The 19202-nt window shown below is 43.0% G+C and overlaps 1 protein-coding gene across 1 annotated transcript; it reads right to left on the bottom strand.

The window, feature by feature from the left end:
- Window positions 1-3706: 3706 nt before the first annotated feature.
- On the bottom strand, window positions 3707-18228 carry COX7A2 (cytochrome c oxidase subunit 7A2). The gene is made up of 4 exons (XM_077487374.1): window positions 18077-18228; window positions 15951-16040; window positions 6269-6353; window positions 3707-3896 (listed from the first exon to the last, which is right to left on the bottom strand). The coding sequence occupies exons 1-4, from the start codon at window positions 18101-18103 to the stop codon at window positions 3841-3843; spliced, it is 258 nt and encodes an 85-aa protein (XP_077343500.1). The 5' UTR covers window positions 18104-18228; the 3' UTR covers window positions 3707-3840.
- Window positions 18229-19202: the final 974 nt, after the last annotated feature.

The raw sequence follows: 19202 nt of genomic DNA, 5'->3' as shown, positions 1-19202 counted from the left end.
TCAAGTTAAAAAGCAGGTGATTAGTCATCAAGCTGGAGCGGTCCAAGCAATCATTAACCCGCCCTTAGTCCAGACCTGCCATTCCTCCCAGCAAGATAGGACAGTAAAGGGAGTGTGTGTGATGAAAGGGACAGGAGTATATAATATGGAGGCGGGACTATAATGTAAAGAAGGCTCTAATGTACAAAAAAAGTCACAGCGCTAACATAACACCCACTGGAAGTAAATTTTACTGACCAGTCCTCCATGAATTTTAATTCAGTACCCATGCTATAGGGCAGGGATAAACAATTAGCGGACCTCCAGCTGTTGCAAAACTACAAGTCCCATCATGCCTCTGCGTGTCATGCTTGTGGCTGTCAGTCTTGCCATGCCTCATGGGAATTGTAGTTCTGCAACAGCTGGAGGTCCGCTAATTGCATATCCCTGCTATAGGGCTTATCTGCAGGAGCCTGACCTTGCTCTGGCAAACAGCTGATTGTGGGTACAAGACTTTACAGGCTCCTATAGGAATTATACATTTCCTTTTCTGCTTTGGGGGAGGTAGGTGCTCTGTCGTGACTCCCCGGCAAGGGTAGCAGGGGCTTTGGTTATTTACACAAGCCCCTCCACATGTCTCCCTTTGTCTTATGGGTGGGCTGTTCCCGCCCAGTCAGGGGGGGGGACATTTATTCCCTTGCCGGCGGCATCCTTGGACACTTCGGGACGCGTACCTCACGTGACGTACTGACGTGACGCAGTTGCGACGGAAACAATGTCATTTTGGAGCTGCTTTGCGACCTTCCGGGACGCCAGGGCGGCGACACACGGCTTGCCTGATTAGGCGACCATGTGGAATGAGGCAAGTACCGGCCATTAGACAGGTGGCCCACACCTGTGAGGAATCCCAGGGTTTAATATAAGTATCCCTCCCTAACAGGAAGTGAACACTCATTGTCTATTATCACATGAGGAAGGACTCAGGAACCTCTAGCTCTCGGACGGTATGCTTGGCCATTTTCCCTCCTGATCTGCATTTATCTAGTTACAATATTTATGTAACACTTTGAAATTCCTGTAGAATAATATTTTGATTTATTTATCAAATTATAGATTGGGTGACTCCATATAATTGAGTCAATGACTGCGTCTGTTACCTTTCCCGGGGTTTCTGGTCACAGTCCCCCCCTTCCCCATTTGGGAACCCTTTTACCAATCTTATTCATTCAGGTAATAGCCTCGATTTTTACTATGGAGTTTGTTCACCTAATTAGGTTAGCATGTCCACCTTTGGCGTTTTTTTTTTTCTACTTTCTCACCACTCCAGCACCTTTCTTTCTCTTATGCATAAGTTAGCATCACGTTTACCAACACACACCTGGCTCCTTTTAGGCACCTTGTCACTTTGTCTTTCATTCACCTTAGTATACATACAGCTTTGTTGCTTCATACACAGTCACTTCCTCACTGGCACTCTTCCTATTCAGCGATCCTTTTTCTCACCTATTTTTGCTGTTTTTGTCGTTTTTCTCTTTTCTTTGATTCATTTTTTTATTTATCATTTTTTAATTGGTTTTTTCACCTTTGGATTTTTAATTTTTTTGGGATTTTCTCAGAAAGAGTCTGTGAGCGTTGTTTTCCTTCTCCCTTTTCTTTCTTCTCAAATTATCATATAGATATACCTAAACATCTAGGTGTGGTTATCCTCTATATACATAGATTATAGGTATGATAATAGTTTCATGCCGTATATACACCTTGTGTTCATACGTTAAAAATGTATGTCCTTCATTTTTATTTATACATTGGGATTCTATCGCAGGTGTGACTCACCCTATTGTCCAGCTGCCAACGTCCGCACCCACTCCCTATACCCATGGGTGGTGAGGTATTTGTGTGACCTCCCGTGAGCCACGCCTCTGGACCCTGGGATTCAGGCTCCCTCATTTGAAACCAAGCGCTGATTAACCTTCGCGAGTAGCCAATTCTGTGGTGGTGTTGCACTTGCATGATAGATCTGGAAGTATTCCTGCATAGTGGCTGAACTTTTCCACCTTTCAGTCATCCACAGAAAGATTTTAAAAACATGGGACTTGTATATATTTAATATTTTTGTTTTATGGCGAGTATTGAAGTTGTAGTTCTTTTGGAATTTTTTTTTTTTTTTTTTTTAACAAAGTTGTAATGTTAGGTTTTTCACATACAGCATAGTCATACTTAAAACTACACTCCAAAACACATTCAGCTACTCCTGAGTATGGGGATAAGACATGTATGAGACTGACAGCCTAGATGCATAATGGGGCCCAAAATCCAAAGAGCACATTCAGGTGATCTAGTGTCATTAATTGCACATCTAATTTCCTGACTAATGGCCCGTACAAACAAACAATCTGAAAAGTGGACAATACAGATTTTGACATGATCGTACGATAATGGCATCATTAGTACAGAGCTGTTCGACAATTCATCCGATATTATTCAGCTGGACAAGCACAAAGATTTTCCTTGTACGATACCAGATTGTACGATTTTCATTTAGTCAGTTCAGTTGTCATCCGAAAATACAACGCAAATACATAACACATCACTTCAGTTTTTTTTTCTGAAGTAGGAGAATTTGTGACTTTAGTAACTCAATTACTACTTGCGACTTAAGCGAAAAAAGTTGTACGATTTTCAGCTCGTGTGTACGAGCCTTAACCATCACATTCTGGAGGCACTGGAGCACCAGGACAGTGGAAACACCGCCCAAGATGACCCCATTTTAGAAAACTCCAAGGTATTTTCTGAAAGTCATAGTGAGTCTTTTGAAACCATCATTTTGATTGCTGACTCCTTTTAATGCAGGCACATGCCGCTAACTAGCGATCAATGTGATATTTTAGAGTCTATATTTTAATAACAGTTCTATTATTCTGGCAGGGAGTATAGTGTACATGACCCAATCTTTGCCGTGTACTGTAAAATGTTAAAGTACATAATCTACTTACTAGAAATGCAGCAAAATTTGAGCAGTTTTGTGAAAAAAAAAAAAAAACAAACACACACACACACCATTAATGGAGCAGAAAAATGGTTCTGGTGTTTGTCGTTTGAGTCAGATGACCTATGAAAAACACCATATCAAAAATGTAACAGGTGCTTGATTGATCTGTTTTTGCTGTGTTTTCAATGGGGACATGCGTTTGGGTTTTTTAAGCCGGGGTTCACTCTAGATGCAGAGCAAATTCAGCACCATACTCAAATCGCAACCCATCCATGATAACCAATTGTGGAATGTATGTTAAATTAATGACACCCTGCAATCTGTTTGCAAAATCCGATTGCACGGGTGAACACCCACGTGGTCCGATTCTGGTGCAGACAAAAATAAGGTTCTTGCACCAATTTGGTGCAAATCTTACCGGAGATACCGCATGTAATGCGCACAGAAATGTGCTTCGATTCTTGTGCGAATTACATGCAGCGTCTCGCAGTGCAGCAGTGTGAAGCTAGGCCGACTAAAAACGCAGCAAGATTTACCACCACAAGGGAAGCACAATGGACCAGTGCAAAGAAAGAATTTAAAGGGATGCATTTTTCTCATGCTAAAATTAATTTTAAAATTCATGATATTGAACTGTCATTTTTGGCCAAGTGAATCCTGCATTTTCAGTACCAAAATGTTCATTCGGTGCACCTCTACTTACTATACACATTACTAAAAACAAAAGCAACACTAATAGTAATGCAAAGCTGCTTTATTTCTAGCAGTTTATACAGTACTTTAATAAATATTGTTCCCACAGTTTTAAACACATCTTTAGGACAAGGAAAGAATCCCTGATGCATCACATTGAAGCCAAATTTAACATGGAATTATTTCTTCTGAGGGAATGAAGCTTTGCCGATTTCATATATACTATAACCGGCTCCTGAAAAACAAAAAAAAAATGTGATCAAAAGTAAAGCCAAACGTTCATTCAATTGTAAAAAGCTACAACGGATTTTCTTTTATCAAATCCAAAGTGTATGAGCCAACATCACAAAGTACAGAGACCTAGTGGTACTCCCAAAACCTGCAGCTTTCCACAGATCCTACTTTAGTCCTGTCCACTTTTTGGTGAACTCCATTTTGTTGCTTAAATTTTAAAACATCCTGGCAATGTACATTGCTTTTATAATAAATGCTGTAATTGTATAACGTAATCACTAGGTGGCAGTATTCAACTTTGTTTTATTAGTGTCAGAATAATCCAAGAAGATTGGTTTGATTTTAAAGGCCACCTTCACCTTTTCAATAAAAGCTCCCATGCTTTCAAGCAATTGCATTAGAATAAAAACAGCTGCAGCTTAATTTTAACTTAACCCCACTCTGATTTGTGCTATGGCTGCTGAGCAACATGGTCAGACAGCTTTCCCACCCCCCAGCTTTCCGCCCATGGTGCTAACAAGGGGGGTCAAATATGTAGCTAGATGTGAGGGACATGACTCATCTCCGACAGCAGGGGCACTCAAAACCGGCATGGTCATTCGCCACATCACAGCGAGAGATGCTTGTCAGCATACATCTCCTTGTGTGCTATTGAAATGCAAGAAATTTGGGCGTTGACAAGCGGTGAAGCATGTGGGATATTATAGAGCTGCAATCACAAATACTAAGCCCAATTTATTGCCATGTCTTCGAGGGATATAGGAGAGCTCTGACCTATCAGTTGCACAGGAGGGAGGAGAGAAGTAGCTCCTTGAAACTACATAGAAACTTCTGTGATATATTTGCCTAAGGCTGGGTTTACACACGTGAATTGGATGTGGAGGTTTCCACATCCAATTCACATGACATGTGAGTGCGACAGGCTCTCAGTGGCTCGCATTCCAAAAGGGTCCTGTGCTCATTTGGGTCAGGTTGAGGTGCAAATTCAAGAACGCACCAGACCCCCATGCTGGGAACCACGGCAGCACATGTGATCCCGGCCTAAATGTTTGCTGCCCAAGGACCACTGTAGTAGGTTGTGCCAAATCATCATAAGCTGGCCATATACACAGTTATTTCTCTTGTACAGCCCAATGGAACGAACAAGAAAAATCAGTCAGGCAATCTGATTTCAGTGGGCAGGGGTGCTTTACACCGCTCCTAAAGCTCCTCAAAGATGCTGCTTGTAGGACTTTTGACGTCCTGCTAGCACAACTTTTCAGTGTGAAAGCCCTTGGGCTTTTGCATTGGAGTAACAGGAGAGGAGCTTTACAAGCGCTATTTTTATAGGTGCTTGTAAAGTGCCTCAGTGTGAAAGGGGTCTTGGCATAAAAAGAAGATATTTTTCTTCTGTTGGGCAACAATTCTGTGTGCAGCACCTCCCAAGTCTTTCAAAGTGCCAAATTTGAGCAACTCTTCCCATCCTGCCTAGATGCTAGTATGTTACCAAGATTTGGCTCCTTCCCTCCAGCACTGTAAGAACTAGCACTCTGCTGGGTTTCAAACCTCACAAAAAAGGTCAGTGTACATCTTTCCCTCAGTTTACGCATTTTCTCAGCCTATGGGTTGATTTCCCCAGCTTAGTAATTGATGAAAACCAGTTCCAATCCTCACACCAAGTCAATGGGTTTCATCTTACAGGATTGCTCTGCAGCCAGCATTGCTATAGCAAGCACCAAATCCTAGTCTTGATTTACTCAGGGCTATAGTGCCTCCTCTCCACTCACAGAGAGGTATGACAACATGGTGCATCTTGTGCTACAACCACTGAGGGTTTTGTAGAGCATTTCTCATCTATGTCACATGACTGTCCCATTACTAACTTGAGCCTCTATTGATCCCTCCTCCTATACTGCAAATACTGAAATAGGAAGGCAGGTGAAGTGACTTTACATATTCGTTCCCATACAAATTTGAGTGCAGGTTCCCCCTTCGAGTTCAGCTGAACATGCACGATTTCATTCCCACAAGTCAGTTCAACTCCGGGGGGTGATTGCAGAGACATCTGTGTGGGTTCCTGTAGATGTCTATACAAATCCCACGCCAAAGTTGCCAAAATTAGTACAGAAACTACTTTTGGGAATGAAGCGTCGCAAATGGGGTATCGCACTGATTTGGATAGTGCCATTGTGGGCTATAACAGCCGATTTGGCATGCAATTTGACATTTCAAACCACATCAATATAAACCTAGGCTCAAGGGAATTTCTCTTAAACCATTAACAGGGGCTTCTCAGTCATTTTTTTGTCCTCCGGTTTTCAATGTACAGGTCTAGGTCTCAGAGGTAAATCAAGTAAATTATACACACTTTATATTACAACTGCTTATAGTTACCAAAAAACGAGATCAGCATGGTCAGCCTGTACAATAAGACATCACGAAAGCCTGCTTTTAGATGGACTGGAACACCATTATCTTCCTGTATTAAAAAAAAAATATGATAATTACATATAAAATGACAAATTCACTTTAGCTCATTTATTAGATATTGATAAAGGAAAGTCACAAATGTTCACTTGTGACAAAATGGATAATTGTTAGCTCAAGTATAAATAGTACATGGATCTGACATTTTTCTTTAGGAAGTTGCAGGACTAATACCTAGTGAGGTACTGATAGGGAACAAACAGCCAGGAAAAAAAAAAAAAAAAGGTAAGGCCCCATTACTAGGGTGTTCATAAATTGTTGAATTAAATTTAGGCGTTACTGAATCGCAACAGTAAAATAAGATATCAATGTAGTAAAAAATGGACTGGATGTGTCTATAAGCATACTACAGCAACATCTTAAACTGGTCACAGACTTCACAAGGTGGACAGAAAATCCAGCCATCCTTAGCCTGAAGAAAGGACTGCAAAGCAAATCTTGTCAGCGTTGCTCTAATGGAGCAAGTGGTTGATGGTGCTGAGATAATAGCAAGGAAGAAAATAATAAATGACAGTTTGGATAGTAACATGTAGAACTAACCAACAATGATCATAGTCTTATCCAGCCAAAAATTCCTGGATCATGTGACTGGCATTTCATGTCTACGGGTCTTTTCCTCCGACGGACCTGATCAGACCCTCCAGTCTTTATGGAGGAGTTTGCTGATACACGGACATCTGAACTGATCCCGTCCGCTAAAAACAGACGGCGGGTGGATCAGATGGTAGCTGGGTTTAAACAGAAAGGTGGTCCATTTACAGCCAGCCACTTAGAAGAGAGGGCTGCGTCTGCTCTGCATAAGTAGAGTGGACACAGATCAGCCATCCACCTGCTTAGCTGGGATCAGCAAACTTCAATGGAGCCCTCATGTGTGGAAGGGGTCTAAAGCCTCACACACAAAATCGGATTTTCCGCAGATAAAACCTCTGACTTGTCTGAAAGGCCTTGGCCAGGAACTTGTCTTGCATACAAACAGCAAGGAATTGTCGGCCAACACACACGAACGTTGCGACATACATGGTTTTTCAGCTCTTTAGCACCACCCTTTGGGCTCCTCCTGCTAATTTCATGTTCGTAGAAGTTGGAGTGTGGATTCGTGCTTTTCATTTTGTTTCTGAACAGCAGTTTGTCAACCAGACATGTTGCGGAATCTGAGGAGAAAACTTATTATTGCTTTGGCCCAAGTCCCGGAACAGAGAGGAGGATTTCTTGGACCAAAAATTGGTTGCTTTATCATGACCAATTATGTAATTTGCTGCAGGAGCTCCAGGAGAATAATCTGGATGATTTTCAAAATTATCTCCGGATGACAGACCCCTGCTTTCACCAACTCTTGGTATTGTTGACCCCCTATATTAAGAAGCAGGACACATGCATGAGGCTTGTGTTTTAGTTTTTGGCTACATTATTTGCTTTGGTATATTTTTGGATGCATAGGATGCACTTTGGTTAAGTGCTATTGACAGATAGCATGTCTAATTTTATTAGTTTTCCATAACTCCATCAGTATCACCAGCAAAGCAGCTTCATTATTATCCCATTAAGAGATGTGTGTTGCATTTCAAGATTTCATAATTTGTCACATCACAAAAGCAAGTTTACAAGACCGACCGCTTCTGGCTCGTCCTTGCTTCCGAGCATGCGTGTACAAAGTCCGTCGGACAAAGGTCCACACGATCGGAAAATCAGACAGACCGTTGTCCGCAGAAAATTTGAAAACCTGCCATCCAACATTTGTCTGCAGAAAATCCGACATTGTCTGATGGAGCGTACAAAACGGACAGATTTTCCACCAACAGCCTGTCACCACACAATTCCCATCAGAAAATCAGATAGTGTGTATGAGGCTTTAGAATACCTTCCAAAAGCAACAATAAAAAATGCACTGTGCTAAAGAATTTACTAAATTAAGGAGATACAAATGAATTGAAAGGATAAAAGTCAAAGAAATTTGCCAGAGCCAGTTATAAACCAAAGACTCAAACTCAAGAAAACTAGGTGTACACCCCCCCATTAGTGCTGGGGCCATTCTGACAGGGGTCTGTTGAATGCTGGCAGCTTTTTCTTGACCCCAGATTCCTTTTGCTCCATCACAAAGATAGGTAGCCTCATTGGGCAATACCAGTGAGAAGGCGGCATGAAGGGGCAAACAAACTTTCATACTAGCAGAAGCATCTGCACTTGCATAAGACAGATTTGTTTTTGTTTATACCAAAGAATGGGTGCAATTAGTGACGTCTATGTCATCATAACCAAGGTAAAGCGGAGGTCCACCCTAAAATGGACCTCCGCTCATCGGAACCCTCCCCCCCTCCGGCGCCACAATCGGCACCTTTCAGGGGGGAGGGGGGTGCAGATACCTGGATAATCCAGGTAACTGCACCCACTTCCGGGCTAGCTCTCTGCGGAAAGGGGCGTACGTTACGCCCCTTTGCGCAAGCGCCCGCCCCCTTCAGCAAGTGCCCCGCTGCCTGCTGGGAAACGCACAGCTCCCAGAGGCAGCGGGGACCATCCGGATTGCGCCGCGCGGCTCGCGCATGCGCAGTAGGGAACCGGGAAATGAAGCCGAAAGGCTCCATTTCCTGATTCCCATACCCAAGATGGCGGCGGCAGGACCTGCCAGACGAGCGAGCGATCGGCTTCGGGTGCCGACATCGCGGGCACACTGGACAGGTAAGTGTCACTATTTAAAAGTCAGCAGCTGCAGTATTTGTAGCTGCTGGCTTTTTTTTTTTTTTTTTTTTAAACGCGTAGTCCCGGTGGACTCCCGCTTTAAAAACGGATCTGCAGCATTTAGTGACATTTAAATGGTTTGTGTAGATTAAGCTGGTCCAAATAAACTAAAATTACTTCACCAAGACATGCAGTAGCTCAGTGCTGTATAAGCTATATGTAGCCTCAGCAACGCACAGTATACAGCACTATGTTCTAGCAGTACGATGGCGACTTCCTGTTCCATACCAGCAACAAAACAGTTGGCCTTAGCCACCCCTTACCCATTCACAGGAAGTTATGTATTCTGTGAATAGTACAAAGCTTCCTCTGGCTGGCTGAGGTGGAGACCGTGACATTATCCACCCACCGGCCAATCAGAAAAAGTAATGTATTCAAAAAATAAAAAATAAAATTACAAAGTTCCAGGTGAATGGTTGACCCAGACTGAATTTTATTCCAGTTGCGGGACAGGAAGGCTCCATCACACTGTTAAAACACAGTGCTATATACCATGTACACAGGAGGCATGGGCAGACAGCTATACTGATTGTGCAGGAGCCTGAAATTGCACCCATGATCTTCAGACCCCAGAAAAAAATAAAATAAAGTTATGCACTTTACCTGCAGCTACATAGGGCACTGGATCACTTTCACAGGGGCTGAACGGGGTCCCCACCCCTTTTGCCGCCTTTACCTGGCTCTCCCATAAGGGAGCCCAGTAAGGATGATACTGGTTATAGTGGATTCCAGGCACACAGTGAGGAAATAAAAATAAACTAAAATATGGTAGCATTAAGGCCCATACACACAATCTGACAACATGCAAATTAGCAGTTTTAAAGGCAACATCCGACCATGTGTACACTCCATTGGACAAACTTTTGGTTTTCATTGGACAAACATTGGCTGTGCAAACAAACTTTAACATAAGTCCGAGCGTGTGTACAGAAAACCATCGGACTTTACCAACACGCATGCTCAGAAACAATGCAAAAGATCAGACAATACAGAAGTTGACCAAAGGTGGCAGTAAAGAGCAGAAAACCCATGTGATTTGGTGAAAGTTGGCTGAAACAGTCCGATCGTGTGTATGCTTAACAAGTTCACGGCCAACGCCCTTTGTACAGAAATCCACAGGAAAGTTTGTTTAAAGTCTGATCGTGTGTATGAGGCTTAAGTGTGCACACCATCTTATAACTGGGGTTGTAGCTGTGTTCAGAATTAAGCAATCTCATGCTAAATAGGAGTAAGTACACACCAGTCATTTAAAGTGACTCTGATTAACCACAAATAAAGTTAAACTGTTCTAGTAGGCCTTTCCTGACATTTTCTTAGTTGCATCCTAGAGCAGAAGCCATGGTCTGCAGAGAGCTTTCAAAGCATCAGGGGGATCTCATTGTTAAAATGTATCAGTCAGAAGAGTACAAAAGAATTTCCAAGGCATTAGATATACCATGGAATACAGTGAAGGCAGTCATCAAGTGGAGAAAATATGGCACAGTGGCATTACCAAGAACTGGACGTCCCTCTAAAATTTATGAAAAAAGACAAGAACTGGTCAGGGAGGCTGCCAAGAGGTCTACAGCAACATTAAAGGAGCTGCAGGAATATCTGGCAAGTACCAGCTGTGTGGTACAAGTGGCAACAATCTCCCATATTCTTCATGTCTGGGCTGTGGGGTAGAGTGGCAAGACGGAAGACCTTTTTCACCAAGAAAAACATCCAAGCCCAACTAACGTTTGCAAAAGCAAATCTGATGTTATGGTCTAATGAAACCAAAATTTAACTTTTTGGCCATAATTCCAAAAAAACTATGTTTAGATAATTGTACCTCTTCCAACTCAAGTGTTGTATAGATAGCCTTTAATAAGTCATCAACATCTTCTAAAGATAACTTAAACATTGAGTCCCTTGTGGATTCTCCATCGCTGGGCCATATACATCTGACCACGATTCTTCGAGAACAGGTAGATCTGGCTTCAGCCTTAGAGTCATCTCTCCGCCTGCTGTGGAGTGCTACTGACTGAAGCCCTGATTGGAGATGGACCCTCTGTGGGAGCCTGAAGCTTGTCAATTAGAGTTTTAAATTAACTAAAAAGGTAGACGCAAGCTCATGCCTAAGAGAAGTCCGCATTTTCTGACAGGAGGCTACCGGGTCCACCTTTACCAGGCCTTTTATATAGATGCGGCAAACTGCTTTGCTCCATAAGGAGCTCAATTTGTTTGTGCAAACCGCAAATTTTCTTTTTGGTGGCTGCGCTTGGGCCTTGTGCTGGGTCTTTGTCTGCAAGACAAAATAAATGACCCATAATGTAATAAGCCATCCTTCACTCCGCAACACCTCGTGCAGGAGGGAGGAAATGTGTCCCCTTATACTCAATTCTACAGAGGGGGGAGGGAACACTCAAGGATAAGAGGGTGACAAAACACTCAAGGCTTACCTGTGAGGTGCTGGTGTTGGGGAAACACATCCACTGCCTGTGCAGGTACTGCAGAAGGATCCATCCTGCCCCTCTGGTCATCCACAGCCTCTGCTGCTTCTCACCAAACACTAGCAGCCAGCGTCCCCTGTTCGCACCGTTTATGGAGAGCGGAACCGGCATATCCAGCACCCGATGATGTCATACACCACGGAAGTAACCTCGCTGGATACTTCCTGTGGGTCAGCTTGGAGCACAGTAGCTCCACCCCTCGAGTGCCACGGCTTCCTCTTTCCCCTGCACCTACAAGCCATGCTGTCAGCGGGGAAAGGATATCGCTGTGCTGCTATGCACCGCGCTATGCGACCCATCCTCATCCCGGTCTTGGCCCTCTCCAGGCACTGAGAATAGGGGATGCTGCACAGCCAACTTCCCAAGCAGAGATGCCGCTTCTGGCAGAGGAGAGAAAGGTTAGTGACATACCCCAAACAGCCATTAGAGGCCCCGCTCATGAGACCTAGGGGACCAGGTTCTAGGAACATGTTTGCACCCCCCCATCCGTCCAGAGGCAACGCTAAAACTGACATGGGGCCCACCCTCTTATCCAGTGGGGGTAACACGTTTCCTGTCCTGGAAGGAGCCCTAGGTCTCATGGTCTGTCCTGGAAGACACTTGGAGAAGATAGGTTTGAAGCTAAAAAACTGCACATCACCAAAAGAACACGATACCCACATTGAAGCATAGTGGTGGCAGCATCATGCTTTGGGGCTATTTTTCTTCAGCTGGAACAGGGCCTTAATCAAGGTAGAGGGAATTATTAACCATTTCAAATAAGAGTCTATATTGGCACAAAATCCTTGTGCTTCTGCTAGAAAGCTGAACACAAAGAGGAACTTCATCTTTCAGCATGACAAACCGAAGCATACATCCAGATCAAAGGAAGGGCTTCACCAGAAGATTAAAGTTTTGGAATGGCCAAGCTAGAGCCCAGACCTGAATCAGATTGAAAATCTGTGGGGTGTTCTAAAGAGGGCTGTGCACAGGAGATGCCCTTGCAATCTGACAGATTGGAGTATTTTTTCCAAAGAAGCGTTGGGCAAATATTGCCAAGTCAAGATGTGCCATGCTGATACTCACCCTAAAAGACGGAGTGCAATAATAATCAAAAGGTGCTTCAAGAAAGTATTAGTTTAAAGGTGTGAACACGAATGCAATCACATAATTTTTAGATATTTACTTACCTCCACCTAAAAGATTTCAGTTGTTCAACTGAATTGCACAGTTTATAGGTCACATTAAGGTGTACGTTTAATAAACTTAACTAAAGGTAGGAGCCAAATATCTCATCACCTTATGGCGTTCTCTGTGATAACTACCGTGTTACTATATGAATATACCCTTTTAATAACATGCTTTGGCTCAGAAGAGTCGTAAACCAATGTAAACTTGGTGTTAAATCCCCTGGCTCTAAGACCAGTGTTAAAGCTTTTTTTTTCAGTGTAGAAGAACAACTCACTGCTCATTGTGGTCAATCAGCGCTTCAAGACAACACTATTAGACACTGCAGGGTATGAGTTCATCTAGAACCCTATGTTTGCAGAACTCGCACATCATGCATATATAAATGGCAGAGCGGACATATATACTGAGAAACAGGAGAGCAGTAGACCGAGAGATGCATATTTGCTACTGCAGGCCACCACTTATGCTAGTCATAAAGGGATCAAAATTGGGTTGATTCAGCGGGAACAGACTGAATTTCGTTCCATGTATGGACAGGCTGGTTGTACAGAAGTCGAGTGGTTTAGCCTGTCTGCTTTTTCCTGATCAATTAGGCTGTTCACACCTGAGCAATACAGTTCGCAAGCGGAATAGCTCCGGATCTGCCCACAATTCCAAATCGCGGGACACTTGTGCAATGTCATTACTTCTTAATGGCACCTCCAAACGCAACATGATGATTTTGCTGCGATTGTCATGTGATAAATGTTGTGGCAAATTTTGATGCTGTCGCTCAAAAGAAGCTCCTGCTCCTTTGAGTGACAAGCATTGCGTTTTACCGCAATTGCAGAATGCTTGGGGTGTGATTAAGTAATGGCATCGCACAAAATGTCCTGTAATTTGCCCAGATTTGGAATAGGCAGAATCATGGCAATTCCAGCTGAGATCCGGATCACTCAGGTTCGAACAGAGCCTTAGTGCTGCCAGCTAAAGCCTACAGAACTGATCAGTATTCTGATGGAGGGGGAAGTCCCCCGGCTGTCAGAACACAATAGCTCAGCAGAAAGGATCCCCTCCATTCACACAGTGTGTGGATGGGTGAATCAAGTCAACTCACTGGTTAAACAAAAAAAAAAAAAAAAAAAAAAAAAAATGTATGGCCAGCCTTAGCATGTCTATGTACTCTAAGGGCTGGTTCACACCATGTCGACACAACTCACACAGACATGCACTGAGTTTCTGTGCAATTCAGACCTCATGCAAAAGGCACTCGATTTACAATCTGCAGAGGGTGTCAACAGAAAGTTCACAACAGAAAGTCGACACCTGAAAAACGCAGGTTGCAAACAGTGCATTTTTCCGCACCAGATTGTATGGTACCTTTGCACTAGAGCTGCACGATTAATCGTTAAAAAACATGATCGATTCACCCTGCTGAGAGTAGGCGATTCTTTCATATAAACAAGTTGAGAGATTATCTTGGGCACTCTGCCAAGTGTAGAACTTGAAACATTGTAACTAACTTCTTAGATCAAAGGGAAAGAACTTCTTGTGTAAACAAATAATCTGGGCAGTCTGACAAGCTTTCAACCCGTGTAAACACAGGAAGTTTAACCACTTAAAGTCTAAATCTTTTTCTGACACAGTTAAAAATCTATAATTTTTGCTAGAAAATTACTTGGAATATAAAATATATAATTATAAATATAATCAGAGACCCTAGGGAATAAAATGGCAATTGCTGCAATATTTTATATGTCACACTGTATTTGCCCAGCAGTCTTTCAAATGCAAATTTTTGGGAAAAAATATACTTAGATAAAAAATAAATAAAAAAAAAAAACAGTAAAGTTAAAACAGTTTTTTGTTTTAATGTGAAAGATGATACACCGCAAGAATCATGAGAATCGTGATCTTCTAAGCAAAAAAAATTGTGATTCTCATTTTAGAGAGAATCGTGCAGACTTTGCACCATACGATTCAGTTAGTGTTTAAAAAGTAGTGCATGCATTATTTTTGGTGCAGTGTGGTGCGATTTTAGCACATTCAGGACCGGTTCATACAATGCCCACACATGAATCACACAGAAGGAGCAGTGGGTTCTTGTGCAATTCCCATGTGGTTCAGCCCATTTTAAAATGGGATAAATTCACACCGCACTGCATCAGAAGTGCATGCATTACTTGCACTGAAACCAGATCGCATGGTATAACACCGGTTATTAAACGTACACCTAAAAGGTGGAAAAAAGTTCTGAAATTATTTATCTTTGTTAAAATGTCAGGTTTCTGTGATGTAAAAAAATGACAGGTGTGTAGACATATAGGCACTGTATAAATACACATGCACACACGCATTGCAGCTGTAATGAGTGGATCAGGGGTGCAATATCAGGCTTCTACTAGCAAGCCCTGAAGCTTTCAGCCATACCTTCATAAGGGCTGTCTGATTGAAATCTGAAAGGCTTGTGAATGAATTACAAGCACGCTCTTTAGCACCCTTACAGATCATGCAAAACTACAAACCGTCGGCTGATTATTTTTGAGGCTGAAGTTTTATTGCATTCATTCACAGGAATGAATGAATGACATAGCCGTGTGAGCAGCTCCGCACCGCCATGCAGTTTTAAAAAATTTTTAAAAAAGTGGGTGTGGGAAGAAGATACCCCGTCTGCTGTCACAGGTGGGGGGGAATCAGGGGCCGGAGGTGAACATGTTATGGGTTCCACGCTAAATAAAACATGGAAAACGTAACAGGTTCCAAAAGCTGAACTTAGCCTTTCAACTTCACTAAAAGAGCAACTTTTAAACACAGCAAAAGTCCAATTGGATGGTCTACATTACTGGGAATCTTAGGTTTGTGGTTTTGTGCTTATTTCACATACTTTGGGCTACAGTAAGGGTTGATATACCCAGGCTGCAGCACTCGAATCAGACAGCTACTCTCACAAAAATAACTAAAGCTCCCCAAGCGGCATTGTTAATTGGAGTAGTGTGCAGTAGGGCATACTGGACCAATCACAACCACAGCTGCTGCTTTGCGTGCGAGTGGCAACTCTTCCAGGTGCTGCAAAACAAGAGTATGACTGAATTACAGTAAAAAATAGAAGGCTCAGTTGAGCTTTAAAGATGTGTTTCCCCACTATCCCTCTCACTTGTCCATGCATATTTGACAAGTTAATATTGTGAGAAGTCATGTAAAAAAAAAAAAAAAAATTACATGTATATATATACCTGAAAGAGCTTCTGATGTTCTGCAACCCTGTTTTGCACTGACTTCCGTGTAGAAGTAGTTAAGGATCTCTGGGAGATCTGACGAAGGGCCTGAAACAAAACGGGATACATGTATTAAGTACTAATCATACCCCAATTTCTACCAGAAACACATCAGTAAGTTGCCTGATGTGGCCAACATTCTCACTACTGCTTCCCAGAGACAGGCAGCCCTGACATTTTATGTCATTCCTGACTTTTAATAATGACACTTACCTGTCTAGGAATAAACAAAGTCTTCACCCAAGCAGATTCTTCAAATGGTTTCAGGTGCCAGCATCGCAAGGGAAACAGTGGAGCCTTGCAGCTTCACAGCCGGTTTCCTACTATGCATGCACAAGGTGCACTGCGCCTTGTGAATGGTCTTGTAGTCTTCAGGGACATGTGATGTGTCCCAGAATGTTATAGGGGAGGAGGGGAGGAACTTTCAGCTCAGATCACTGCAGCGCATCTGACTGAAAGTGGGAGCTCCCCCTTCCACCACAAACAGTGCCAAATGTGGCAATAAGGAGAGGGTGGCGTAGGTAAACAAGCAGAACTTGCCTTTGAGTGAAGTTTTGCTTTAAGTCTCATCTCTCAGCTGCCTCCAAATCTGTTTTTGCTGCCATGATCTGACTTCTATTAAGAGGGTGACTACATTCATTCTCCATGGTCCCACCGTATGAAGGAATGTAGCCGCCCTCTGTTCCCCCCTCAGATAGTATATGCGATCTGTATGCATAGAGCACTGTACATGACTACAACTAATGTATACTGCTCATTCTAAATGGAAGAGGTTTGGGACAGAAAACAACAAAGCAAGAATGTTTTATGAAATATACATTACAGGACCAGAAAGTGGGACCAGGATGTGCAATGATTATTTTGGGAGACAATAGAGGCGTCACTTTAAAGCTCTGCAATCATAAAAACCCTCAATACTTTTTTTTAAAGCAATCAGTAAGTATTTGACTTATTTTAGGCCTGTAAGATAGCTCTGGTAAAGCAGAGATGAGGCTGGCGGTCAGAGAAGGAGCCAATCTGGTACGCTGTACTGCAAGCCAGCAGTAGGAGAGAGCAGAGTGACAGAGAGATGAGGCTATTGTATGTTTAGTGAAACAGAGCGGTTAACTTCTTTGAACTAAAAGTACAGAAATACTGTCTATGCTGCTGTGCCTGGAGTTATTTAAATTACTGTTATCACTGAATCCAGCCCTTACACAATCATTAGCAGAATGGCCATTAAAAGTATACGCAATATACTTCTGCAAGGAAATCCCCTTAAAAAAAAAAAAACACTGGACAGGATTTTACTCTAAATTTGTTAACTTATAGAATCAGCAGAATAAAGACATGCAGAAATTAAAACCTCTTCCACAGAATCCTACCCACTGATCACCACTCTAAGGGGAAGAGGGGGGGGGGATGCTACTCACCAACCACTACTGTGGGGGAAGAGACATCTCAACCACCTATTCGCTGTAAGGGGGGGGGGGGGGCAAGGTGACATCTTAATCACCAATTACCACTGTGGGGGGGGCAGGTGATGACATAACCACCAATCACCACTGAAGGGGGTTGACATCTTGACCAATCACCACTGTAAAGGGGGGGGGGGGGGGGGGCAGCGTGACAGTGACATCTTGACCGCCAATCATTACTGTAAGGGGGGGGTGACATCTTGACCACCAATCACTGCTATAAAAAAGGGAGAGGGTACATCTTAACCACCAAACCCCATCGTGATGGGGGGTGCACCCTACCCACTGTACTAGGGTCATTCTACTGACTGACCCCCGATTAAATACAATTAGCAGGCATCCCCCTAGATCCGTCCCCCTGGTGTACACATCTTAGTAAAGTGTGACATACACAATCCAATAACCGCGGTCCTGTGATGTCCAAACATATCCTCTCTAATATCCTCCCTTCCTAGAAACGTGACACACACAGGATACTTGCTGTAGAAGCTGTTAGCCGAAGGACCAAGGTCACCGGTCCATAGAGAAGCCAAAAGACTCGTGTGTGACGAGGACAGGAATACAGACGTCTCCCCGCCATGAGCCCAGCACCGCCCGTACACAGCCAGCTTTCCAGACCGCCCTTACCAGGACATTGCGGAACATGCTACCCATCCTCTCTTCTCACTAGCCGATGGTAAAGGACAAGGACACTCTGTAACCGGAAGCGGAAATAAGCTCTCTCCTCCGTACGTAGCCTACGTGCACGTCCTACAGAGGAGGAGACATGTTTATTGAGGGCGGGGCGACCTCTCCTCTCCTCTCCTTTTCATCTAGGTGACGCCTTCTCATTCTGTGCTGCATATTGTTAGCAAAAGCACCTGACTTCCATTACATGGGTACTATAAGGTCGATGTAATATGTGTTTTGTAGTGTTCTCTTTCCATTCTAACATTGCAGACTGTGTATATGCTTTGTATTCTGTACAGGTCTGTATGGAGGGGCTACATGGGCTCATGCTTTGTGTTTTTCCACTTCAGTTAGTGACATTTGTGAGATCATCACTGCAGCTTTCACACATATTTGCAAAAGTGTGCAACTAAAACCCCTGTTTTTATCATGAACTAATTTAGTTTTTTGCAGGCTGACTGGTAAATGTGCTTCAAAATGTTCTGGTTGATTGTAATGCACACTACATACAGTGGGGGGAATAATTATTTGATCCCCTGCAGCGTTTGTAAGTTGGTCCACAAAGAAATGAAGGGGCTATCGTTTTCATCACAGGTGCATTTTAAATGATAGAGACAGAATATCAAGCAAAAATCCAGAAAAAACACACAATACAAATGGTATACATTAAGTTGCAGTCCAATGAGTAAAATAAGTATTTGATCCCCAAGCAAAGCATGACTTAGTACTTGGAGAAACTCTTGTTGGCAAGCACAGGGCTAAGACGTTTCCTGTAGTTGGTTACCAGGTTTGCACACATCTCAGGAGGGATTTTGGTTCACTCTTTACAGATCTTCTCAAAATCCTTAAAGCGGATGTAAACCCTCACATTACATATACCCAGCGAAGTGAACAGCCTCAGATGATACACAGAGATGAAACAAAACTGCCTACATACGTTTTACATGCATATCTGCTGTCTTTTCCTTTCTATATTCTTTAGAAAGTGCATATTGTGTTAGAACATTTTCTTCCTCTTTCAGCAGTGGGAGGGGCATACACCGTGTGTAAGCTGATTGGAGGAAAAGCTTCCACCACGCCACCC

Source organism: Lithobates pipiens, unplaced genomic scaffold, assembly GCF_037356315.1.
Source record: "Lithobates pipiens isolate NorthernLeopardFrog02 unplaced genomic scaffold, aLitPip1_a1.2 Scaffold_18, whole genome shotgun sequence".
Taxonomy (NCBI): domain Eukaryota; kingdom Metazoa; phylum Chordata; class Amphibia; order Anura; family Ranidae; genus Lithobates; species Lithobates pipiens.
This window is presented reverse-complemented; position numbering and strand designations above follow the sequence as displayed.

Bases quoted from the DNA above. Each gene is read 5' to 3' on its own strand.
- COX7A2 (XM_077487374.1), bottom strand. From the start codon at position 18,103: ATGGGTAGCATGTTCCGCAATGTCCTG. The intron at 16,041-18,076 runs GTAAGGGCGGTC...GTTTTGTTTCAG, and splicing joins GCATGTTCCGCAATGTCCTG to GCCCTTCGTCAGATCTCCCA. The intron at 3,897-6,268 runs GTAACTATAAGC...TTTGTTTTTCAG, and splicing joins CATGCTGATCTCGTTTTTTG to GAGCCGGTTATAGTATATAT.